The sequence below is a fragment of the Rutidosis leptorrhynchoides genome, chromosome 1, assembly GCF_046630445.1.
Source record: "Rutidosis leptorrhynchoides isolate AG116_Rl617_1_P2 chromosome 1, CSIRO_AGI_Rlap_v1, whole genome shotgun sequence".
Classification (NCBI taxonomy): Eukaryota; Viridiplantae; Streptophyta; class Magnoliopsida; order Asterales; family Asteraceae; genus Rutidosis; species Rutidosis leptorrhynchoides.
Genome location: NC_092333.1, coordinates 19,331,475 through 19,358,876, shown reverse-complemented (window position 1 = coordinate 19,358,876; position 27,402 = coordinate 19,331,475). Strand labels below are relative to the sequence as shown.

General features: G+C 31.7%; 1 protein-coding gene across 2 annotated transcripts; it reads left to right on the top strand.

The window, feature by feature from the left end:
* The first annotated feature begins 3,251 nt into the window (after positions 1 to 3,251).
* Positions 3,252 to 11,114, top strand: LOC139857351 (uncharacterized). Of its 2 annotated transcripts, none has more exons than XR_011762494.1 (12): positions 3,252 to 3,488; positions 4,277 to 4,589; positions 5,081 to 5,155; positions 5,247 to 5,305; positions 5,533 to 5,668; positions 6,517 to 6,613; positions 6,692 to 6,758; positions 7,460 to 7,558; positions 8,187 to 8,276; positions 8,493 to 8,607; positions 9,914 to 10,015; positions 10,729 to 10,762. XR_011762494.1 is itself a non-coding variant. In XM_071846098.1 (12 exons), exons 2-12 carry the CDS (start codon positions 4,337 to 4,339, stop codon positions 10,862 to 10,864), a joined length of 1,269 nt encoding a protein of 422 aa, XP_071702199.1. In that variant the 5' UTR covers positions 3,252 to 3,488; positions 4,277 to 4,336; the 3' UTR covers positions 10,865 to 11,114. The 2 variants fall into 2 exon arrangements, 1 of the variants encoding a protein (XP_071702199.1); XM_071846098.1 differs by having other exon boundaries at positions 8,453 to 8,607; positions 10,729 to 11,114.
* Positions 11,115 to 27,402: the final 16,288 nt, after the last annotated feature.

The following is a 27,402-nucleotide window of genomic DNA, read 5'->3' as shown; positions in this document are numbered from 1 at the left end:
ATGGTTCAATTTATTGATGAGAAACGTCCAAAAATGATAAGAGTACAAGCCGCAAAACGCAAAGTACAAGATATTAAATAGTACGCAAGGACGTTCGAAAATCCAGAACCGTGACATGAACCAACTTTCAACGCGCGACGCAACGGAGCTAAAATGACAAGTCAACTATGCACATGAATATAATATAATATATAAATAATTCTTAAAATTATATATATATATATTATATTATATAATAAAACGTCGGCAAAACTAGAAAACAAACTGATGGGAGCATGCCAGCCTGGCCATGCGATCGCATGGGAATAACACTGAAAAGCCATGCGATCGCATGGCCCTCAGGATCAGCTCACATCTATAAAATCCAGCGAATTCTGCTCAAAGTGTACACCATATTTCATCTTTTTCTTTTCCTTCTCTGTAAGAAACATATATATATATATATATATATATATATATATATATATATATATATATATATATATATATATATATATATATATATATATATATATTTATAATTTAAAGTTTAATTAAAGTTTAATAATAATTGGGTTATTGTAAGAAATGTTTTAAGGTTTTGTAAGTTGTAACTCTGTCCGTATAACGCTACGCGATTAATCACCACTGTAAGCTATGTTCTTCCTTTTTAAATTAATATCTCGTAACTAAGTTATTATTATGCTTATTTGAGCCAAAGTAATCGTGATGTTAGACTAAATATTAAGACGGGGTTATTAGATTTTGTACCATAATTAAGGTTTGGACAAAAGACCGACACTTGTGGACATTGGACTATGACTATTAATAGGTAGGGGGTATTGTCTAATTGAGCGACAACTCATTGGAACCTGTCGAACCTATCTTCAAATTAGTTAATCTAATAATTATTAAAATGATTATGTATGTCCTATTTAGTGACGTTTATACGACATCTTTTACGATCATTTAATTAATTATTCGGGTTGGGTAATTGATTATTCATTCTGATCAAGTGGGTAAATTAATATTTATATCTCATTAAAACAGGGGTGGATTACATCCAAGGATAATTGGTGTAATTGTTAACAAAGTATTAAAACCTTGGATTACACGCAGTCGATAACCTGGTGTAATTATTAAACAAAGTATTAAAACCTCGTTACAGTTCGAATCCCTAATTAGTTGGAATATTTGACTTCGGGAATAAGGTTAATTTGACGAGCATTTTATAATTATGACCGATGAACTATTATGGACAAAATACCAAATAGGTATCAAATAATCCAGGACAAAGGACAATTAACCCGGGTAACAATTAATTAAAATTAAAACATCAAACATCATGATTACGGAAGTTTAAATAAGCATAATACTTTTATTTCATATTTCATCGTACATTTATTTACTGTCATTTTAATTACTGCAATTTACTTTATCACAATTTAAATTCTGTCATTTATTTTATCGTCATTTATCTTTACGCTTTATATAAAATCGACAAACCGATCATTAAACGGTAAAACCCCCCTTTTATAATATTACTACTTATATATAATTATATATATTTTGTAAAAATATAGTTCTATAAAAATATAGCGTTAAACTTAGCTAGCTCCCTGTGGAACGAACCGGACTTACTAAAAACTACACTACTCTACGATTAGGTACACTGCCTATAAGTGTTGTAGCAAGGTTTAGGTATATCCCATAAATAAATAATTAAAACTTGTGTAATTTGTATCGTATTTCGTAATAAAAATAATAGTATTTCGTACTACACCTCGCACACATCAAGTTTTTGGCGCCGCTACCTGGGACGCCTAAAGCGAACACTATATTTTTAAACTATTTTTGTAAAAACATAATTATATATAAGTTTTAAATATAAATAATAATAATAATAATAATAATAATAATAATAATAATAATAAATATATATATTTTTTATAAAAAGTATAAAAGTATTTTTTTTTAGTTCTTAAAAATATAATTATAAATATTACTTATATATTATTTTTATAATTTAAAACTCAGAAAAAAAAATTAGAAAAGTAATCGGACCACCAACTGTAGCAGCCCAACTACCTGGCATGGTTTCTGGATCCATGCGACCGCATGGCATAACAACCTACACTCCATGCGATCGCATGGAGTGAGGTGACAAGTCTGTATCCTAGTACGTACGGATTAGGGTTAGGATTATTAATAATTATTATTAATTAATTAGTAATTAGGGTTTTAATTAAATAATAATTAGTTTTAGTTTTATTTAATTTTGTATTTTAAGTTTTAATTAGTTTTGTTAATATATAAATTAATAATTTTATAAAATAATAAAATAAAAATAATATTTTTATAAAAATTAGTAATTTTATCATATATTTTTTTGTGTATCTTTTTATAAATTGTATATTTTAATCGTTTAATTCATAACTTTTATAATATTTATCATTTGTAACTAGTTTTAAGACTTAGTATTTTGCCATAGTTATTTTTATATTTCTAGTTTTTAGGCTTGCCGTAAAATTCCTTAAGTGTTTTTTCTTTAAATTAAGATTTAGGCGCTTTAGAATTTTACGACGTCGCTTATCGCTTTAATATTTAATAGATTTTAGTGCCTATTTAAGTTATTGCCGTTTTGGATATAGATTTCCTTTTAAGCTTTAATACATTTAGGCGCAACTTTTTAGATTTAGTTTTTAGACTTTTAAGTTTCGACGTTTTTCTTTCTTATTTTTATTTTTCGATTTTTATTTTTCGATTTTTATTTTTTTTATTTTTTTTCGACGTTTTTCGACGCACTCTTTTTTCTTTCTTATTTCTCGACGCTCTAGTTTTTTAGGACATAGAATTTTCTATTTCTTCTCTAAAATTTCAAAATTTCGACGAAAAATTATTTTAAGCGATTAAATTGATAGACGAAAAATTACATTTACAATTGTATGTATTGTCTATATCTAATATCTAATGGGTAATGATAAATCCACTTGTGTTTTTGATACATCCACTTTTTAATGCATTAGATATTTGTACTGTACAACTATTACGGCATAATTAAGTGGATATATCATATATCATATATCATATATCATATCTATATATATCATGTATCATCCTTCCCCTCTCCCTTTCTTCCCCAATGTAATACAGTAATAATAAATAATAATAATAATAATAATTATTTAATTATTTAATTTCACTCTTTACCATCTATATATATATATATACACATACATATATATACATATACACACATACATATATATCTTTATATATATTCATCTCTTCACCTTCAATCTCACTTCTTTTCTTTCAGATCGATAAATTGAGGCCGGAAGGCCGATCATCCTTCTGTTCCCCCCTTCAATTACACAGCACAACATTCGTACTATTTCACCTGCATTTTTTCCAACCTTCAATTTTGAATTATGATGAGTTTTGTATTTATGTTTGCTCTAATGGATAGCTAGATTCATACAGTAATTCAACTCCATTAATTTCACAAGGTATTATTTTTTATTTTTATTGTTGTGGTTGGTGAAAATTAGGTTAATTGGTAAAATTAGTTGCTGTTGTGTTTATATGAGATTTGTATTTTTATATACACTTTTCTATTACAAATTGTTTTACCTTTTTTGCTGTGATGTTGTTGTTGCTTGGTGATTACTTATTTCAGGTTAAAGTTATGAAACTTGTGTTTAGTTATTATATTTAAGCTTGTAAGTTTGTTATTGCTTAAAAGAATAGTGTGGCCAAGATTAAAAAAAATTGAGAAAACAAAAAGAAGCATTATGAACCAGGTGGTTATTGAGTGTATTGTAACTTGAGGTTGGTGTTGTGTGTATGAAAAAATATGCTTTTATAGGATCTTTAATTTTTGTTTGAAGTAAAACTTTGCAATGAAACTTATCTATGTACATATGCTTTGTCTGAAATTCACAATTGGTTATGTCATTATTATATGGATGAACCAGAAACCAAAAAGCACATGTCACTTTATCACACCTTTCTTGTGATATTGTTCTTACTTTATTGAACTTTTGCTTCTTCTTGTTATGAATTCTTATATCTCATTTATATTCATATTATATAAACAATTGAAGGGTATTTGCTTCAATAATACAATGTAGTTTTTTACGTTGTGCTCGTGAGTAGTTTACTGGTTTTTAGTTGAACATTTATGAGTTTTGCCGCAATCTGTGACTTGGTCAGTAGTAATAATAAGTTTCTAACTCAAGCAGCCTTTTTTTATTTTATTTTATTTTTTCTTTTTTTGTTTATTTCTTGTTTGTAGCTTATTAATATCTTGGTGAAGATCTCCATCCATATTTGGGATATAAAAGTAAACCATAATATGGGATGTTTTATATCAACTCCAAAGGATACGGGTGGCAAAAGGAGGAGGCCTGGAAACATTGGTGAAGTTGCGGTTTTTGTTCCTGGTTTAAGGATTCCGAAACCCGTGGACTTTAATGAGTCTATTGGTGACCATTTGGGCAAAAGTTTAGTGGAACGACTTTCTGCTCTTAGGACACGTATAGTTGTTATGGCAGGACAAGAAGGTCCGTCGATCACAAGAACACGTCGAAGAAGTGCTACGCAACATGGTGAGTTTATTTAAAAAAAAAGCTTGTATATTTTCAGATGTAACTGTAACTGTAACTGTAGACATATCAAGATGGGCGGGTTAGAATGCGTGACCCGTGAGTACTCTTTGTCCTTTTTTAGGAAAGTTGCAAGATGTAACTGTAACTGTAGACATATCAAGATGGGCGGGTTAAAATGCGTGACCCGTGAGTACTGTTTGTCCTTTTTTAGGAAAGTTGCAAGTCTTCAATGCAGTAATTATGATATAACTATAAAAATAGTTTAATATCTGGATAAAGTTATCTAGGAGGTTTATCTATTAGAAGTAGAATTTGGCAGCTTTAAACCTGTCAACCAATTTGACCCTTTCTCCCTTTTAGCTTATTATATGTTATTGGACCTGTTTGAGATACATCGCAACCCAAATCGACCCTTTCCTTGTAAAATGGTTAGAAATTGCTACCTTTAATAAGTCATATTATTATATTTATGGTTAGTATTTCATTTTCAGGAGGCTCAACTTTAGGTGATCTTCTGCAAGCCCTCGAGGATTATTTGCCCGTCCTTTTAGGACTGGTTAAAGACGGTAAATCATAATCTAAGCTATATAGCTTGTTAGTTTATGTAATATTTTTATATGATAATTGATAACATACTAATCATTGATCATTATGTAGGAAGCCCATTACAACATAAAGTACAATTTACATGGATAAACCAAGAGGATGATTTAGAGGTAAGATGGCCTTTTGATGTGCATTTCGAAAGTGATCACATTTTTAAAAAGTGCATTCTGATTTTAAAAAGACATCATTAGATATTTAGCTCTCGTGAAATGGGTTGTGGGAGACGCTGTTTGGATGTTTTTCTGCTGTTAGAAATTGTAATTGCATAGTCTTCTTTTGGCTTATTAATGTGAATGAAGTTGTAGACTTACCTATCGGATATTGTAAAAAATTTCAGGAAATGGCGATGTATAGTGCATGGTATGAAGTACTGTCGGTTTTGCACTTGATGGCTACGTTATCCATGTCACAAGCAAACCTGTTGCTTCTCCCAAGGACATCCAATGATGGTTATTTGCCTAAAGTAACAGAAGGTGGGTCGTGTCATGTGAGATGTTTTTTAATTTATTTATTAATAGTCTATGTTTTTGTGAACTGCTTTATGGTTTTTACGTACACATTAACATTATTATCTCATATTGACTCGAGAGTCTTGAATCTTGATGCCACTAAAATACTTTAGGAGATCTTAAGAAGGGACTTGCTTAAAGACGATGCAATCTAATTTCTATTAATAATCGGCTTATTGGTTCATAAACAGCAAGGAGAATGATATGTTTGTGTATGTTAAATAAATTCACCAACATAGGGTGGGAAAAGGTCATGCAAAATTTGTAGGCTATTCAATTTCTCAATAGATATGAACAACAAGCATTGATCATCAAAACATTCATGCTTACACGATTTATGGTGAAATATAAATCCAACTCAATTTCTAGATATAGATGCCTTATTGTAATTTGTAACTAGATCATTATCTGACACTGTCATTAGTAAGTCCAAGTGTTTCAACACAATCATAACTACATTTTTGTAGATTCAGTGTTTCGGATCAACCCAACTCATAACGAGAAATTGCCCAGCTCTTCTACACAAACCTAAAGTGTTTCAGATCAACCAGACTCATTCCAAGAAATTACCTGGTTCTTTTACACAAACCTCTTTGACCCATCCCACCCACCCATTTTGCTACTTCTAGCTTTATAGGATAAATCTTTCTGAAGATGTTATCATTAAATGAAGAAATAATAGTACTAATTAGTTCAACAATAAGGCTACTCTTAGAGTAGTAGAATGTTATAAAACGATTTCTTATTCATATGACATTGCTAGTCCTGGTTTTTGTGTTACGTGTAATCTGATATGTTGTTTGATAAAACAGAAAGCAGGAGATCAGCAATTGATATTTTGTTAAAGGCTGCCGGATACCTTGATTGTGCAGTAAGGCACGTACTTCCACAGCTGCCACCGGAACTCAGGTTCGCAAAATATTATATTATAGTCATACTTGTGTTTTACAGGGGTTTATAGTATACATAATTTTGGCCTTATTTTAGGAGAGACCTGCCAGTAGACCTTGCTGAAGGCGTTTTAAGAGCACTCTGCCTTCAAGCTTTAGGCCAGGTATTGTTGTGGTGTTTGACTTCTTGTCTGTTGTGTGACGAATATATGTAGCTGCATGATTTGTTAAATTAGCTCATATGCATAGTAGTTTACCCTACCATAAAGGTGCTAAAATGGGTGGGTCAATTAACGGGCTAAATGTTTCGGGCCAAGAACCTTTTAGTATGGGCTGAACACGGTTAAGTTTGGTTTGTTTGATATCAGAAAATTTCTTTTGCTATGCATTAAATTCATTACTTGCTACACATGGTTTGTTAGGTATTTGATTGTCAAGAATCTAAACTATGATTATAGAATCTATTATAAACTACTGATCTGTTTTTATATAAGACAATTAGGAGGTTGTAAAGACTTTTAGTATCGTTTGCTGGACTTTAAACAGTTTGACCGATTCGCTTTTTAGCTAAATGTTCTAAATTTACCCATTTGATCTGTTATCAACATGCTATAACCCAAATATCCCAATTTTACGCAACTGAGTCAGAGTCCTTCCTTCCTATTTACACTATCATAAATTTTGTCTGAATGTTTACCAACCTTTTTGTTTATGTGTTACTTTTACCTGGTGATTAATGATATTAGCAAGTGCATTTTACTTAAATTTATTTATTTATGTCCTAAATTAAATATAAGATATGCTTATTACAACATGGGGTTATGAGAAGTAACTTTTTGACTATACGATTCTTGTTGGAAATCAGAGTGTGGATATACAACTTGGGCTTGCAATTGATAGTACGAAAGCCACACTGGCAGTTAAACGAAGGCTTGCCTGTGAGATGGTCAAGTATTGGCAACAGGTAATAAATTATTCATTATATCTTCACAAGTATGCTTGGTAATTAATGCAGAGTGTATTTGAGGATGCTGAATTAAAAAAACGATCACTTCATCACTTTTTCACTGCTAAAAAATCAAATCTTACAAATTATCATTACTGTTATCCTCAATCATAGATATGGATGAGGAATAATTTCAATATCATTATATAAATATCAATACGGTATGTGTTTGTGCGTTCACAAACACACATTAGAAAAATGCTTGCTTGTTTTATACTGGACCATCTTTTTAACATCCATGTATGAACTATGACAGTCTGAACTGCATAAATTTAGGAGAAAAACTATTTGAGGTTTTCAACAAAGCTACGGTTAGCCATTTATGCAGAGTAGCATATAATTAATATCTAGAGTCTAGACGATAATATTCCTCATCCAAAGCTGATACAGATTTTTGATTTCTGTAAATGCTAATAAGAGATCCTTAAGAGTAATTCTTGTTGATAGTGCTTAATACATTAGATTACAGTAGATACATAAGTAAGGTTATTAATTAAAATGCTCTAACCTAAGCCCTACAAGCCCATCAGGCTGAACACTATTATTATGATTGGTATATTTTCATTATTGTTGATTGTTTATGCAGGCCCAAGATAATATAACAAACCTTCCACTAGCTAATGGTTGGGGTGAGAAACACCGCTTTTATGTCAAGTGGAAATATATGGAAGCCAAGGTATATTCTTCTTATATTTTTGCATACTTCTTGAACTTAGAAAAGGCTGCGTTACAGTTCTATTAAATGATTCATTGCATTTGCTCTATAACGTAGCATTATTTTCTTGGACGGATATTTGAACTCCATGTATGACGTAAGTCATTGAATGATAGTTTTGTCTATACAATGTGTAGGCAGGCGCTTATTATTATCATAGGTTAATTCTTGATGAAGGTAACACAGAAAAATCACATGGAATGGCTGTATCTGCTTTACAAGCAGCAGATGAGTTTCTCAAAGAAAGCAAAAAAACATGTGAAGCTTTCAATATAGCAGTTCCTATCTCGAGGTTAGATTTCTCATTCTGTGAATGTGAGTGGATCCTTAGGACGAAAATATAAATTAAATGTTATTCTTACTCAAATATGCCAAAATAGAAGTGCATATTATGTGTTGTTGGGCTTGTTTGTTCTTTTTTTATGCCTTCAGTTATGTGTGCATGTTTTATGTGCTGCATGAATAATTTGAATAACAATTACTATTGACTTAGCGGTATGTGAGGAGCCTCGTCGATTATTGTGATGTACATAATATGTGGGTTAGTGTGTAGGTTTGCGTTTTTGACCTTTTCGCTAAAAAAAAAGATAAAAAAGAACATAAATAGAAATAACTATTTTATCGCGATGTCTTTAATAAGCGTAGAAAATGAAGATGGAATGTTAGGTAAACTATTAGCAGGGCTGGATATTGGGGCGTGCAAGATGTGCAATCGCATTGGGCCCAATATCTAAAAGGGACCAAAAATTACGGTTCAACATTACATACCTAGGTCCATTTGATTTGATATTATGTTTTCTACAACTGTTATTTTGATTGATACAAGTACTTATGACGTTTTTTTTAGTATTATTATTATTATTATTATTATTATTATTATTATTATTATTATTATTATTATTATTATTATTATTATTATTATTATTATTATTATTATTATTATTATTATTATTATTATTATTATTATTATTATTATTATTATTATTATTATTATTATTATTATTATTATTATTATTATTATTATTATTATTATTATTATTATTATTATTATTATTATTATTATTATTATTATTATTATTATTATTATTATTATTATTATTATTATTATTATTATTATTATTATTATTATTATTATTATTATTATTATTATTATTATTATTATTATTATTATTATTATTATTATTATTATTATTATTATTATTATTATTATTATTATTATTATTATTATTATTATTATTATTATTATTATTATTATTATTATTATTATTATTATTATTATTATTATTATTATTATTTTATTTTTATTATTATTATTTTTATTATTATTATTATTATTATTATTATTATTATTATTATTATTATTATTATTATTATTATTATTATTATTATTATTATTATTATTATTATTATTATTATTATTATTATTATATATGAAAAACTCTCGTATATAAAAGGCCCACATTTATGTATTGAACAACAGGGCTCATAAAAATAATTTGACCGGCCTTGCTATTCGATATCGACTTACCATTTTATCAGTTCCATTTATTGTGCTCGTGGATAGCTGTAAATGCTATGTTTATTTTATATTGAATCAGAACTCCACCTCTTTGGGGAACAATGAAGTATCTCTCTGAAAAAATTCCAAAAGACACTTCTAGCAAGGTGCGGATCAACCAGGATTTATACACTTATGAAAAGTATGTCTTGATTCCGTTTAGTTTATTCATCTTTTTATATTGTTTCTTCTTCATACGTAACCGCATATCTACACACATACTCATATACTTAACTACCCGCATACACACACATGCATATTGTTAAGTACATACATGCATACATATTTGAATTTTCATGCATATGTACACGAGGATAAAATCCATCGGAAAATACGCAGTATATATGTGTGTGTACATATACATATGGTGTTCGACCTACTTTTCTAATTGGATTAACACAATTGAATGACTACTAAAAAGTCTATTGACCACTTAATCCACATGTATAATGGTTTACTTGTATTTCTGTGTACATGGTATTTTCAACCAAGTGCCATAAGATGAATCTTTTTAACTTTTAACCGTAAATGGGAGTCTATTTCTACAATGGTTTCGTGTCAATATGGTAACTTTTAAATGACTACTGCCCTAAAATAGTTGCAAACACGATTTTGGCATGGCCCTCTTGACCCAATTCATTTTTAGCTAGATTTTTATTTTTTAGCCATTTGACCCATTAAAGATAAAACGTAACCAAAGTTGGCCCATTCATAAGTAGAGTTCTGAATCTACAACCACTGTGGATACCTATACTTGATGAAACACACATCATAATTAGACCATATACTTTTTTTATTGTTGGAACTATTTATTTCTTTGATCAAACTTATATAACAAATCTTATTATTGCGCAGAATTATGGAAACGGCGCCAACGTTGCCCGACTTTGCTTTGGCTTTGAAACCAGATGAATATCAACTTCCTGAAGTTGATTCCTCATGGAACCATGATAATGTCAACAAGGGGCAAATAGGCAACAACAAAGATTAATTAAGAAGCCAAACACATGGATCATGTCGTTTCCTTGTCATTTTCAACAACTCCAAATTTATGGATCATTTTGTCGGTGAGTTTGTTCAAATGCATTTCAACCGTTGATAATAGCAATGTATCTATATACTATGTATACAACAATTTTTTAATACATGAAATATGAAACTTGTTAAATGTTGAGATCTTTGTGTAAGACTAGATAACATAGTATCATATACACTTGAGCTGAAATTGATCGCAATATAACTCTGACCTTTTGTGATACTGAACCAGTTGTGAATGTTCTTAATTAATTGCACTAGAACAGTTTACTAACTTTTATAATGTACTGTATCTGTATTAAATCCATAAAAAAACACAAGATTACTCAGTAGTTGGCGTTTGCTTATCTTTACAGTATATGTCATATTAAAACTTCAATGCAACACATTTTGAGTTAAAAGTTGAGCCAATACATCATACTCCGTATCTTTTAGAGTTTAGACCATACATGACCTTACATTGACTTTTTTTGAATGTGATATGGGGTCAAATTCTACACTTTTTGTCATAGAGAAAAATCTGACTCTGACATGGAGGTGTCAAATTTGAACGATGTGTTATGGTGTGTGTTAAATTTGAGTGAAAATGTTTTGAGTTCTGACATGGAGGTGTCAAATTTGAACGGTGTGTTATGGTGTGTGTTAAATTTGAGTGAAAATGTTTTGACTGACATGATAAAATATCATTAAAGTTGATTTAAAAAAAGGTAAAAGGTGCCAAATTTTAAATGAGTGTTAAATTTTCCCATTGCCCATTGCAAATATGTAACTGACGCCCCCTAAATGACGAATGTAACGCATCGTAATGGATGGCAATTTTAAATAATGACATAATGTCTATGCAAATTATTTTTAAGTGATTGTTGATTTAGAACTGAATAGTCATTATTTAAGATTGTATTCCCATTATTCGAAATTGTGCAACTATTATTCGAGATTGCATAATCATTATTTTTAAATTGAATATCTATCTATTATTCAAAATTACAAAGCCATTATTTGATTGCATACCCTTTATTTTAAAATGTATATATAGCCATTATTTGAAAGTTAACTAGATTCGGAAGCCCGCGCGTTGCTGCGGTTCTCAATGTTTTTGTCATAACGTTTTTGCAATAACGTGTTTTGACAAAACATTTATTGTACGCATTTAGCGTTGGTTATTTACTCATTTATCCCCACTATAAATTTATAGACATTTATTTTTATTATGTTTTTGAGAGCAAAATATATGAAAAATGAAAGGATTTATACTCCGTAATATTGCAGTATTTTTTCGATTAAAAAAGTTGAAAGATGCAACGGCCAACTGGACTTCGTATTTGGTAGCCACATGATTTGGTCAACAATTACTTTACTACTTTGTCTTACCCCTTTACTCTCGATTAATCGAATAGGTGGTTTCGGTCGTGAGATAAAAAATTAGTTTTCCAACCCGATATCATATTTCGCCGCGGGATGATTTTGATCGGTTAACGATAAGTTAATTATACGTAAAAGGAAAACGGTTACCGGTAATATTAACATACTCTAAAGTTTATATAGAGTATAATATAAGAATTTAATTTAATTGATGTTCGAAATATAAATCTTTACAATTTTATGTAGGTTCAATGTTTTGTGTAACACATATTGAAGCTAAAAAAAAGAATTTAAAGTGGTAATGTTTATAACTTAGAGGTTCAGTTTGTCATTTTCATCGTAAATGGGGGTGTAAATAAAAAAAAATAAAGTAAAATGGGTTGATTTCATCCACATATCCATCCTACCCTATCTTTAGTACTCCGTATTCTCTCCTTTAACAGCTTATTATCCTCTCCACCGATCTTTAAAAAAAATCAAGAAAAATTATATCGATGGTTGCGGTTGACTCGGTGGTTTCCAGTAGTTCCGACCACCTGAACTTTGGGTTTTTCTAACACCCCACTCTCAATAGAGTTGTACTATTTGTATGGTTAGTTGTACCGTGTGCATATTTAGTTGTAATATATATGTGAATAGCTAGTTGTACTCAAGAATGCAGGTAAGAAAAAATTATTATTTTTGATGTTTTTTTACAATAGTAAGGTGTTGGCCGACGGTGAAGGTCGACGGCGGCGTCTGCTGTTGTGATCGTAACTGTTGCCGGAAGTAGCTTTCCACCGCCACTCTCGTGGTGTGTTGGGCTATTGTAGTTGTTCTCCTACAGGAGGTCCAGCGCTTGACATTTATCAGAGCGACGGTCGTGAAAAACCCGACTCAAAAACTTGACTTTTCAGGTATGTGTTTTTTCTAACCACTACCAAACCGTCCTATGTTCAGATTTGTTTATTGATCGGTTGATTTTTAGATTTGTTTTTGTTCCTTTAATATATATGTTTATCGTTCCCCCCCCCCTCCCCTTAAATCAGACAATTGGGTGGACTCGTGAGGTATTTGATATGCTGGGTGTCTTTTAAGTTTTCAGGTATGTTTATATATTTCATCAAACACTAAATTGCCCTTTGTTCCAGAAGTTTGTCTCATGTGTGGATCTGGATGTTTTTTCTTTAGATCAGATTTGATGGTGGTTGAAAGTTGTGGACGGTGACGGTCGTAGCCGGTCGTGAAATCGGCGGTGGTAGGTGGCAGTGCATGGTGGTGTAAAGTGGCTGATGGTGGCGGTTGCAGGTGGTTGGTGGACATGAAATACTGGTGTAGATGGAAAAGAGACCCAAAAATTAATAAGCTCATGGTTTTTTTTCTGTTTTTTTTTTGAATATATGTAAAAAGACGAATATTAACTGGTGGTCGTTGTATAAAATCAGAAGATTAAATAAATTATCTCCAAAAAAAAAAAAAAAAAAAATATTGTAGCTACAGTGCGCTACAGTAGCTACAGTGTTTTTGGGGTATGTGGCGGGTTATGATTGGAGAGTGTTGTCCATATTTAGTATATAGTATAATAACCGTTATTTGAATTTCTATTTCTATACATACTAAAGAACCTCGTATGATTAGCGTGAAACGACACGAAAAAAAATACAAAATACCCCCCTCAAACTATGTTACATTTCCAAACTTCTTAGGGGTAAAAATATGTAAAAAAAAACTATTTTATTAAAAAAAATTAAACAAACTCCACCAACATTTTTAACGGGCCGTATCTTCCTGCTCGCCAAGAGTTAAATTTCTCCGACATCACCGTTCAACTCGAAATAATTTCACGAACGTAACGCAACTAACTACACGCAAAACAAACGATTTCTAAAAAACGCTAAATATTTCGGGTCTGTCGTACATATGTATACACGTATGATAAACAACCCAAACTAACTACATCACATCGATGGTTCCGTCCTCATTTTTTACGCAATTTTCCCGGCGTCAAAAAAGCGCACACCATTAAGTATACTGGTATTACCCACGTGTATCCAAACACACCCGCAACAACGCGTTTTTAATTTTGAACATGAATGTGCAACCAGAAAGGTCTCGCCGCATCGCGCGGGCCGATTCAACTCTAGTTTATAACCATTATTCATAAGGGCAAATTCCATTAAAAATATTTTTTATATCTTAATTTTCTATTTTTGGTAATCTATGTTTATTTTGACGTTTAAAAATTGTTTTATCAAATGTTAATAAAAAAAGAAGAGTATCGTTTATTTTAAGTTAGAACTCCATTAGAAATTAACGATACTCCATTTTTTTAAGTAAAACATATGCAAGCCAGATTCTAGTAATTGAGTCGACAGCAAGCATCGATTTTTTTGCGACTTGACTAACTCTTAGAGCCCAAATTAAATTTCAGATAGGATTTAAAGCCCATGGAAATTTGATTTTACCATTTTCATGGCGTCTCAATTTTATTTTATTTTTTGTTTAAAATTTTTTCCTACTTATTGGCCGGAGGTCCACTCGGAAACAATCTCTCTATCCGTCGAATAAAGATATGGATTACTTTCTCTACTTTTGAGAGCGTTTTCACTTTGGGTGGAGAAATTACTTGTCTTTATTCTCGAATAGGGGAAGAATTGTCTACATCTCACCTCCCCATACACCACTTATGTGGTATTAGGTTTTGTTGTTGTAAATGCAAGTCTGATCATTGACACTTGACTGAAGATATGGAAGACCTCGTGACGGACTACTCTTACGAACTGAATATATTTACTTAATTTTCGTGATGTTCGTAATATGATCGTAGAAGATTCACGACGCACGTATGTGCTAATTATCAGGATTGCATATGTTCGTTATTAATAGATAAGTGACGGTGATTAGGCTTGCATATGGATTACTTTAGAAAATGGAGTATCGTTAATTTTTTGACGGAATTCTAGTTGAAAAGTAACGATACTCCTCTTTGTAATTATTATTTGATAAAACAGTCATTTAAACGTCAAAATAAACATAGATTACCTAAATTCAAAAATTGAGGTAAAAAGGTTACATTTTATGAAATATGTCCTATTCATAATTGTAAAGTCATTAATTGAAATCACTTATTGTATGCATAGTTATTTTTCGAAATTGCATAATAGTAAGAGTATGAGTAACAATAATAACCTAACAAGAAACTCATTGCCTACTCTGATGAAGATTGGGGAGGATGTTCTGATACTCGTCGTTCTACATATGGATCATGTGTTTTTCTTGGTGATAATATTTAATCTTGGTCTTCTAAAAGACAGGCAACCGTATCCCGCTCAAGTACTGAAGATGGATATCGAGTGTAGTGACCCGTCCTAATCCATCTGGATGAATACATTACATTTGGTTACATCGCGAGGTACTTGACCTCTATATGATACATTTTACAAACATTGCATTCGTTTTTAAAAGACAAACTTTCTTCACACCGAAAGTTGACGGCATGCATACCATTTTATAATATTTCCAACTATAACTGACTTAGTAATAATCTTGATGAACTCAACAACTCGAATGCAACGTCTTTTGAAATATGTCATGAATGACTCCAAGTAATATCTCTAAAATGAGCAAATGCACAGCGAAAGATTTCTTTCATACCTGAGAATAAACATGCTTTAAAGTGTCAACCAAAAGGTTGGTGAGTTCATTAGTTTATCATAAATAATCATTTCATAATTTTAATAGACCACAAGATTTCATATTTCCATTTCTCATAAACATCATGCATAAAAATCATTCATATGGATTGAACACCTGGTAACCGACATTAACAAGATGCATATAAGAATATCCCCATCATTCCGGGACATCCATCGGACATGATAAAAAAACATCGAAGTACTAAAGCATCCGCTACAACGGATGGGGTTTGTTGGGCCCAATAGATCTATCTTTAGGATTCGCGTCAATTAGTAGACTAGTTTACTAATTCTTAGGTTACCAAGCAAAAAAGGGGCATATTCGATTTCGATCATTCAACCATATAATGTAGTTTCAATTACTTGTGTCTACTTCGTAAAACAGTTATAAAAACAGCGCATGTATTCTTAGTCCCAAAAATATATATTGCAAAAGCATTTAAAAGGGGAGTAATGAAACTCACTATACTGTATTTTCTAGTAAAAATACATATGACGGCATTGAACAAATGTAGGGTTGGCCTCGGATTCACGAACCTATATCAGTTATATATATTAAAAAAGTATAATTACCATGTAATAATAATCAAACCAGTTTATATATATAAATTATTATAATGTATTTATTATTTCAGATGTTATATCTATATATGTTTCTTGTATATTAAAATAGTAAATTAGATATACTTATGATATATGTAATAATTATAGTTTTATATAGATATCTTTTATTTGTTAAAATAATAATTATGATAATGATAATACTAAAATAATGATAATAATACTAATAATGATATTAATAATAATAATTTTTATAGTAATAATAATAATAATAGTGATAAAAATAATAATAATATTGTCTCTAAAAATAATACATTTGATAATAATAATAATAATCTTAATAGTAATCAAAATGATAATTTTACTAAAAGTTCTATTTTTAATAATAATGATGATAATAATTTTAATAAAAATACTACTTTCACAAAAATGATACTTTTCATTATAATGCTAATAACGATAATTTTAGCAATAATGATATTTATAATAATAATGATAATAATAATAACGATATTGATTTTAATCATAATGGTACTACTAATAATAACCTAAATGATAATACATAGTGGTGGTACTACTAATTATAATAATGATAATATTAACAATAATAATAATACTTATAAAATACTAATAATATATTATTAGTAATAATGATAATAGTATTAATTGTATTAATGATAATAATAATTATATTTTTAGTATTAGTACTAACATAATAACAGTAATAATCAATAATAATAATAATAATAATAATGATGATAATAATAATAATAATAATAATAATAATAATAATAATAATAATAATAATAATAATAATAATAATAATAATAATAATAAGTAACTACCTCTAGAAGTATTCCCTAAAAAAATGCCCAAGTCCGGGTTTGAACCCGCGACGTCCCGCTAACCCAATAATACCACAAACACTCCTAATTCATCACCATTGTCAAGTCATTTCTGTGATCACGATCACTATAAAATCATAATCATAAATCGTGTATCATCCTCATTCTCATATCATTCTTTTACCTCATCATCTCATTTCATGTATCTTCATCATCTTAATCACTTCATCTATTATCATTATCACAACGATCCCTTGCTTATCATCATCTATATTTATATCATGCATCATTTAATATTATTTTAAACCCGATTATTTAACATCATCATCCTTATTATTATAGTCATTATCGTTAAACCATTCATTCATCATCATCACTTATCATCATTATGATCTCGTTATTATCATAATTATCCTCATCATTATATCAACTACGATCATCATCATTATCATGTCTTCGGCCCATCATGACAAATAAGCATTCGGCCCACAGGAAGAACAAGCATTCGATATAGTAGCAAGCTGTATTGATTGCCCTAATAGCAAGTTCAAGGTTCAAATTAAAATCATAACTAGTCTAGTAGAAGTTGGATAAGTCCAATTAGGGAAATTATCCATAAGCCCACTAAACATTTCGGTTATAGTTTAAATACTGGAATATTCATCACTCGCATAAACTGTAATACTAGTCGTTTAACTTGTTTATTTAATTGCAATGGTCCAACCTTTGTGACACAACCCATGTGTGTGGCATATTCTAGCATCTCTTCCTACAGCAAACAAGACCCACCAACCTACCCACTATCATAAGTCAAAAAGTGGATTCCTTTTTATTATTAAAACAAATCGAAAGTATCCAATTTGCAGCTGTCTTCAACGATTATTATAAATATAGTATTGAATCAAAAAGGTGATAGTGTTTTGGTTAGTTCACTCGGCTGATCAAACAGCTTCGTACAGCAGCACACCACAGAAGTGGGTTTTGATGAGCTCGTTCGTTCAGGAAGAAAAATAAGCAGTATAGCAGTAACAATGATTTTTGTTTTGATGATGAACAGAAAATATAGTATGTAGCAGCGAGCTTGAGCAGGTGGTTTTCGTTGGTCCTTGTCGAGCAAAATGGTGATGGTTTAAGTGGTTGTTCATGAGGAAAGAAAATAAAAAATGAAGAAAGATGGTCATGGTTTCTATATATATCTATATCTCTCATGTATATATATAAAACTTGAGATTTTAATTGTGAGTAATCAAACCCAACGATAATACATGTTTTCCATGGTGGTTCCGGTTGTTTAGTGTAGTTTGTGGTAGTGATTTTGGTGACAGATTTTGTATCTCGAAGTATGAGATATAATAAGGAAACAAATAGCTTACTTGTGTATGTGTGTCGTGAGGACTAAACCAGAAACAGTTAACGTTGCAAGTTAGTTGAGTTGATGATTGGCATGGGTGTTAGAGGGTGACTGTAGGGTAGAAGTGGGTTATCCTGAAGTTTTGAACAACCAAAGAGGGTAATGGTAGTGGTGGGTGTTTCGCGTGAAAGTTGTTGCGGTGGAAAGAAAGAAAAAAACGATGGAGATTATTTGGGGTTATAACCGAAATAAAAACATAGCATTGATAGTATTCATGGTCGTGTGGTGGTTGAAATTATAAAATGCGTAGATGATGGTTGATGAGTTGTTTTCGATACTGAAGGAGTAAATGAGAAATTCAATTGAGCTTTTGAGTTCTTATCCCCACATGTATGAATATGTATATATGGTGAGAAACAACCAAATTACATCTTGATTAATCAATCCCGGTTCACGGGTATAACAACTAAAGTAATGATTTAGTAATAAATAATATATTATCAATCAAAAAATTATAAACGTATCATTTCTTAGTCGTCCTCTACTATTGATAAATTCGTACTTCGTTGTTAATAAGTGGCGGATAAAAGTGTTTGGAAAAATCCCAAATTTTTAGATTAACTATATTTATTTATTTTGGTCATTATGATATAAAATTTGATCCTTAATTTGTTAAATAAAAATTACATCAATTGTCCCTCTCAATTCTGGGTAAAATATAAAAAGTGTTAAAACTTAACAAATAGTTCCTAAATACATTTTTAATAAGCCTAAAATTTATAGAACTCATCTTCGTATCACCGTTTATTTTAAAATTACATAAGTTTGAATTTAACTTGCTTAATATCAATCGAAACATCAAACGAGTATTACAATCATTTAATTTTTATTTTTAATATACTTTATTTATATATAGAGATATATTTTAAATAATAATTATCATAATATCCTATTTTTTATTTTATTAATTTTTAATAACAACAACATATAATACTTCAAATTATATTTCAAATTATTATTTATATATACACATATCTATTTACAATCAATTGTTCGTGAATCGTCGAGAGTAGTCGAAGGTCAATTGAATATATGAAACAGTTCAAACTTTTTGAGACTCAACCTTACAGACTTTGCTTATTGTGTCGAAATCATATAAAGATTAAGTTTAAATTTGGTCAGAAATTCCCGGGTCGTCACAGTACCTACCCGTTAAAGAAATGTCGTCCCGAAATTTGAGTGAGGCGGTCATGGCTAACAATAAAAATGTTTTCATGACGAATATGAGTTGATAAATAAAGTTTTATCATCATTGAGTAAAATTGATAAAACAATTCGATTATTCGAAGAGTACGAGTGAAGCTATCACAAAAGATTGAAATGAGTAAATGCAGATTTGACTTAACCTGTGATGTAGTCACGGTTGATTTCTTGAATTTAAGGGATTAAAGAAAATCTTCGAAATCTATAAGATTTGATCCTTCAGAAATTGAGGAAATTAGGATCCTCTTTGGTTAAATGCGAAAATTTGTCTTGATTGCCTTGCCGGATATTTTACTATAAATCCACCCTCTTCGTTTCCTTACAATTCACACCTTCTATTCTTTCTTCTTAAATTCATACTTTGAATCATTCGTCAATATGCTCCATCCAGTTCTGATTCTCGATGTACTTCTAACTTTCATATCTGTCATTTATTCTTTTTACCTGCCGCTAGAAGAATCTATTTACTTCTACTACACTCTGAGTTTTATCGTGTTTTTAGTTCTCCCGTGTCTTTATATTGCTATATGCATCGATATATGAGGTTTGTAATTTTGACGTTGTTGTTGGGTTTTATATCTTCCCTTATATTTCGATGTCCCTAATTCAATCTCCTATAATCATTGTTATCTACAGTTAATGTTCTCTTTTATTTGCTGTGATTTATACTCCCTTTTTTATTTCGGAGTTCCATTCTTTTGCTTTCTCTCCGCAAGTAACGGTCCAGAATTCATAGGTATGAAGTTTCGAATGAACCTAACTAATATTCTAAGAAATTGTAATAATACGATCTTGATTGGTTAAATTACCAGAATTCAAGAGAAAAGATAGAACTATCAAGAAGATATGTTCTCGATATGTTTGGAGATTAGGTAGAATGTAAGAGTTGTGTAACATGGCACATGATGACGTTATGATCTGTGAATCATCACATTCTATTAGAAGCTCATCATGACTTACTATAATATAATCACGTTGATCAAGTGTCATTATATTATACTAACTCATGCTTCAGTTCCCAACACTACTCCAAAAACATTCATATTTTAAACTCGAAGGTTTTAGAATTTAGAAATTAAAACAGTTTTCTTTAATGATATAACACAGATAGCGCGGAGAGATAATTAATATCGGATAAGAATATTTATGAAGATATCTTCAGAAATATTGAGGATATTAATAAAGAAAGATACGATGATATCTTAGAATCTCATAATCAAATTGTGACGAAGAAATTCATTCACGATGATTTAGAGCGGTTAAGAAGCAATGTATTCGCTAAAGATTTCATCAGAATCAGAATCATCAGGATTCTTTATGTACAAGTTTAGTCCTTGTGATTTGTCCACAGCCTCCTTCATAATTTCACATAATCCGCTTTTTGATACTAAATTTTCTATTGAGCGTTTCCAACGCTCCATTCTTTATCATCATACTTTCTATGGTTAAGGTCGTTTACAGTTTTTGCTGCTTCATCAGAAATTTTCAAAATTTGGAGTATTGATTCGTAGATTGAATGCTTTTCAGAATTTTAGAAAGGAAGATCATAATTCTAAGAGATAAATGTTATATGTATTCACATAACTGTTGATGTATCAACGCTGCGATACTCGAAATACTGTTTGCTGATTCTCGGTAATTGGTATGGTAATTCTCATTACAAGATGCGGATGAGTATATGATAAGGTTTCAATGAATATAATGATTCTTCGGAAAGTGTGACGATCGCTCCAAATCCATATGGACGAACACGTCATTCATTGATTTCATTGAGAGGTATTTGACCTCTATATGATACGTTTTGTAAACAATGCATTCTTTTGAAAAGGCATACCATAAATGAATATTCAATTCTAAGGTTTTCAACATCTGATGATTTCTACATATAGACAATCATCGTAAATAATAGTTTACAATAATTCTTCCGTTGACAATGCAGTCAAAATAGATACATGATGATGGTTTTGTGAATGCAACGTTTTCTTGAATAATGCATGCAAGACTCCATGCACATAGCTTGTATAACATGTAAGCAAACAGCGGAAGACTTCTAGAGAACCTGAGAATAAACATGCTAACAAGTGTCAACACAAAGGTTGGTGAGTTCATAGTTTTAATGTTGCACATAATCTGTATATAAAGGTGAATCACAAGTTTTCAGTTGTTTCATCCAGAAACGTTTATCAAAATATTCTACAAGATTGAGCACCCTGGTAACTAAACTTAACGTATATATAATTTGTACCCTCTGTATAATCATCTTAATAATACACGCAAACCAACGTGTACGCTTCTCAAATAGCATATGTACGTTAAAAGGCTAGTGCTCTAGCTCGGACGGGGATATCAAGCCCTATGGATCCATATACTACTACTCGCGCCCACCAGTTCTTATAACTGGCAGTTAACAGTTACCAAAGCTAAGGGATTTTCGGTTCAAACTCAGTGTAGAATTTAGTATGTACTTGTATCCATTGCGTTTAAAATAAAGTGCATGTATTCTCAGCCCAAAAATATATATTGCAAAATCAATTAAAAAGGTATCAATGAAACTCACCTTAGCAGCATATAAAGTCGTTCACCAAAATGTGATCGAAACTCGGATTACCAAATAATCGTAGATCTCAACCTAGAGAACATATGTTGGTCAATAAATGTCTATCAAGCTAGGTCAGGTCATAGTGTATCACAATCCTAATGCTCGAGATCGACATACAAAAGTTATCCAAAGTCGTTTTAAAAAGTCAATTTTGACATTAGTTCAATAAAACGAGACATACCTTATATAAGGAGTCATTTACTCGGTTGGTAATATTCAAAAATCCATTTTATCAATCTTGTAAACAAGTTGTTTAAATCTTAATTGCAGATTCAAAAGCAATTTCAATTAACGTTAATCATAATTCAGTTGATCATATCTTTTAATCCGTTCATCGAAATTATTCGATATCTAAATGAATAGTTATTGATTTTTCGTCAGATTTCCAAAAACATGTATATCATATACCTTTTACCAGTAATATATGTATTTAATTCGTGATTTATTATAACTGTTTAACGACAAAATTTAGCATACAAGCATATATAAATATATATATACTCGAGCACTAGACATGGATACACAATTAATATATAAAAGATAAAATATGAGTGCTTACGTATAAATATTGAGATTCAATATTGTAGGAAAGTACGTAGACATAACGGAGATGATAAACACTAGATTTGATTCACAAATATACCCCCGAACATTACCCATAACCTCCTTAGCAATAACCCATAATTTCCTTAGCTCTATCCCGCTCGAAAACATATTTTGAAAGTGACACGCTCATGACCTCGTCGTAGTATTTTATGTATAATACTAATTAATAATAATACTACTAAAAATATTAAGATTAATAATATTATTAATCTTAATAATAATAATAATAATAATAATAATAATAATAATAATAATAATAATAATAATAATAATAAATATAATATATATTGAGAGATAGATGCGCATACAGAAAAACAGAAACGTTCGATATTTATAGGACCAGACCTGTCCCACCTGCCCATGCGATCGCATGAGTTTTCAGTGTTTTTGCCATGCGATCGCATGGCCGCCTTTTCCGTTTTTGTTTGCTAGTTCGTCGACATCAAATAGTGTGTACTGTAGCAAATAGTGTACTGTAGCAAATAGTGTTTACTGTAGCAAATCAATGTAGCAAAGTCGTTTTCACTGTAGCACTGTAGCAAAGTACGGTTTCACTGTAGCAAATAGTGTTTACTGTAGCAAATAGTGTTTTACTGTAGCAAAGTCATTTTTACTGTAGCAAATAATGTTTTACTATAGGAAAGTCGTTTTTACTTGTACATATATATATACATACATATAATTGTTCATGAATCGTCGAGAGTAGTCAAAGGTAATTGTATATATGAAACGGTTCTAAAATTTTGAAACTCAATCTAACAGACTTTGTTTATCGTGTCGAAAACATTAAATCATTTAAAGATAAAGTTTAAATTTAGTCAGAAATTTCCGGGTCATCACAGAAAGTCAGAGATCAATGAAGTTGCTGGTAAGTTTCTACTAATGTGGTGAGATATAAATGATTTCCCGGTAACGATGACGAAAGACAAACTTATATATCAAGGCTATAATAAGGCTAATCCGAATGTAAGTCGAAGTTGATTTGTTGGAGCTGTGACAAATTTGGCTAATTTGGAAAGGGATTGCAAAGCTATTTTCGGTAATAACAACGCCAAAGGAGCTAGCATAGATACGTGTTAAACGTTTACTCAGGTTCCGAGTGTTTTCAGGTGCATAACTATATGCATCAATCTTTTCTTCCGTAGATGAAGTGCGGTTGGTTCATCCTTTCGATTGAGGTGTTTTTAAGAATCATGAAAGGTTTGAACGCAGATTGTAATCGTCAAGATAAAAATGAGGTTTAAGATGAAATCAAGTGGCAAACTTGAAGAGATGTTTAGTTTCATATGTTATAATCAATATTTTATTTCATTTTAATTGTCCAATGTCATTAGTCCACAGTTCGTAGTCCACAATTAGTAGTACAACAATTCATATATAGTTTAATATATAATATTTGAATTAATTAATACGTATCGTGACCCATTGTATACATGTCTCAGACTCGGTCACAACTCAAAGTATATATACTATTGTAGAATCAACCTCAACCCTGTATAGAGAACTCGATCATTACTGCATATAGAGTTTCTACGGTTATTCCCAATAATATATATAGATGACGTCGATATGATATGTCAAAACATTGTATACGTGTCCCGATATTTAAAGTGCATAAAAATAAATAACAGAAATTAAATGACGATAAATAAAATTACGAGAATTAAAATTGCGATAAATAAATTGCGATAAATAAATGTAAATAGGAATTAACAGTTAGCTAGGAGCAGTTAGTTACGATTTTGTTAGCGTGGATTCTTAACAGCATTTCTCATAGTTAATTTGTTTGTTTCTAACAATTTTATTTGTCCAATGTTTTCTTCATTATGCCACTTGTTGGATTCTGATAGGTCAAAATCCAAATATGAAATTGAATGAAAATGATTATTCTGTGGTGAACGGATTCGTATATTTGTGGATGTAAGTAGGATAATAAATGACCGTTGAATCAAGTTTGAAGAATGTACATTGTAACTTATTAGTGTGAAATCTAAATATTCCTCAGGTATTACCTACCCGTTAAAATATTTTCACCATTAACAGTTTGTACAAAAGAATCTTGTAATTACAATCTTTATGAAAATATATATACATATATATTTTCTTCATATGTAATCATGGATTTAATGAGTTAATATACTATTAAACTCATTTGATTTATCGTTAGAACTAGAATACATTATCTCTAAAACATTAGAGATTACATAATCGCCATGTCGAACGAAGATAAATGAGGTAGAACGATACGTAGAACGAAGATAATCGATGTAGGACGTCATGTAGTACGATGATTATGCTGGAGGTACAGACTGTGAGTTTGAGGCGTTTAGTGTTGAGGCTTGTGATGCGGATGTTGTTGTTGGTGGTACTGGTGTTGTCGGTGCTGATGCTGGTGGTACTTGTGGTGCTTGTGATGCTTGCAAGTTGTGCATCATATTCTCTAAAGCCACCACTCTAGCACGAAGCTCATTAACTTCTTATATTACACCGGAATGATCGGTGGTTCGGACAAGCGGGTGAATAAGATCTATAATTTGAAATAGTATATAATCGTGACGGGATACTCTGAAAATGTGAGAGAAAATGGTGCTTCGGACAGGTTCGCCGGTAAGTGCTTCAGGTTCTTCGTCCAGAGGACAATATGGTGAATGAAAGGGATCGCTTCTTCTTGTCTCCAATGATTAAGTAGACTACGAACCCATCCCCAATTCATCCAGAATTGAAGATGACTAGTTGGTTGATCCATTTCGTTTACACTGCTTTCGGAGCTTAGGTGAATATCCATGTCGGAATAGCTGTCGGAATAACTATCGGAATAGCTATCGGAATCTGAGGGACTCGAACTGGTTGAGGGATTCATCTAGTACGATCAGATGAAGGATTTTCGATAAGAAATAGATTATATGATGTAGATTAGTACCCTGCAATACATAATTTACATATGCATATATAATACTAAAATCCCATAAGTTACGGAGGAATCTACGGAAGCTGTCAAGCAAAGGTAACAATAACAGATATTGTAACACCCCAGCTTAACATGACCACAATATTGTATGCTTTGCCCGCAGGCGCACGGCTTTTTCTTGGCGACCACACACGAGAAGCACTTTCCCAGGAGGTCACCCATCCTGGTAGTGCTCTCGCCCGAGCACGCTTAACCACAACGTACTCGCACACCCGCTCTGCCTGTGGTCCCAAAACGCGCTGTGTCATTTAAGCGTGAGTATTACCTTATAATCCCATGCTCACTTATGTCCGTGGGCGATGTGGGATTTGCCTAGGGTGTTACATTCACCCCCCCTCAGGGACTCATCATCCTCGATGAGGTTTGCCCCACCACCCCCAACGGCACATGAGTGGCCCTGATACCATTCTGTAACACCCAGCTTATCATGACCACAATATTGTCCGCTTTGCCCGCAGGCGCACGGCTTTTTCCTGGCAACCACACACGAGAAGTACTTTCCCAGGAGGTTACCCATCCTGGTAGTGCTCTCGCTCGAGCACGCTTAACTACAACGTACTCACACTTCTGCTCAGCCTGTGGTCCCAAAACGCGTTGTGTCATTTAAGCGTGAGTATTACCTTATAATCCCATGATCACTCATGTCTGTGGGCGATGTGGGATTTGCCTAGCGTGTTACATTCACCCCCTCTCAGGGACTCATCGTCCTCGATGAGGTTTGCCCCACCACCCCCAATGGCACATGAGCGCCCACAGACATGAGTGATCATAGGATTATAAGGTAATACTCACGCTTAAATGACACAACGCGTTTTGGGACCACTAGCTGAGTAGAAGTGCGAGTACGTTGTGGTTAAGCGTGATCGGGTGAGAGCACTACCAGGATGGGTGACCTCCTGGGAAAGTGCTTCTCGTATGTGGTCGCCAAGAAAAAGCCGTGCGCCTGCGGGCAAAGCGGACAATATTGTGGTCATCTTAAGCTGGGGTGTTACGGAATGGTATCAGAGCCACTCATGTGCCATTGGAGGTGGTGGGGCAAACCTCATCGAGGACGATGAGTCCCTGAGGGGGGGTGAATGTAACACCCTAGGCAAATCCCACATCGCCCACAGACATGAGTGATCATGGGATTATAAGGTAATACTCACGCTTAAATGACACAACGCATTTTGGGACCACAGGCCTGAGGGGGGTGAATGTAACACCCTAGGCAAATCCCACATCGCCCAAAGACATGAGTGATCATGGGATTATAAGGTAATACT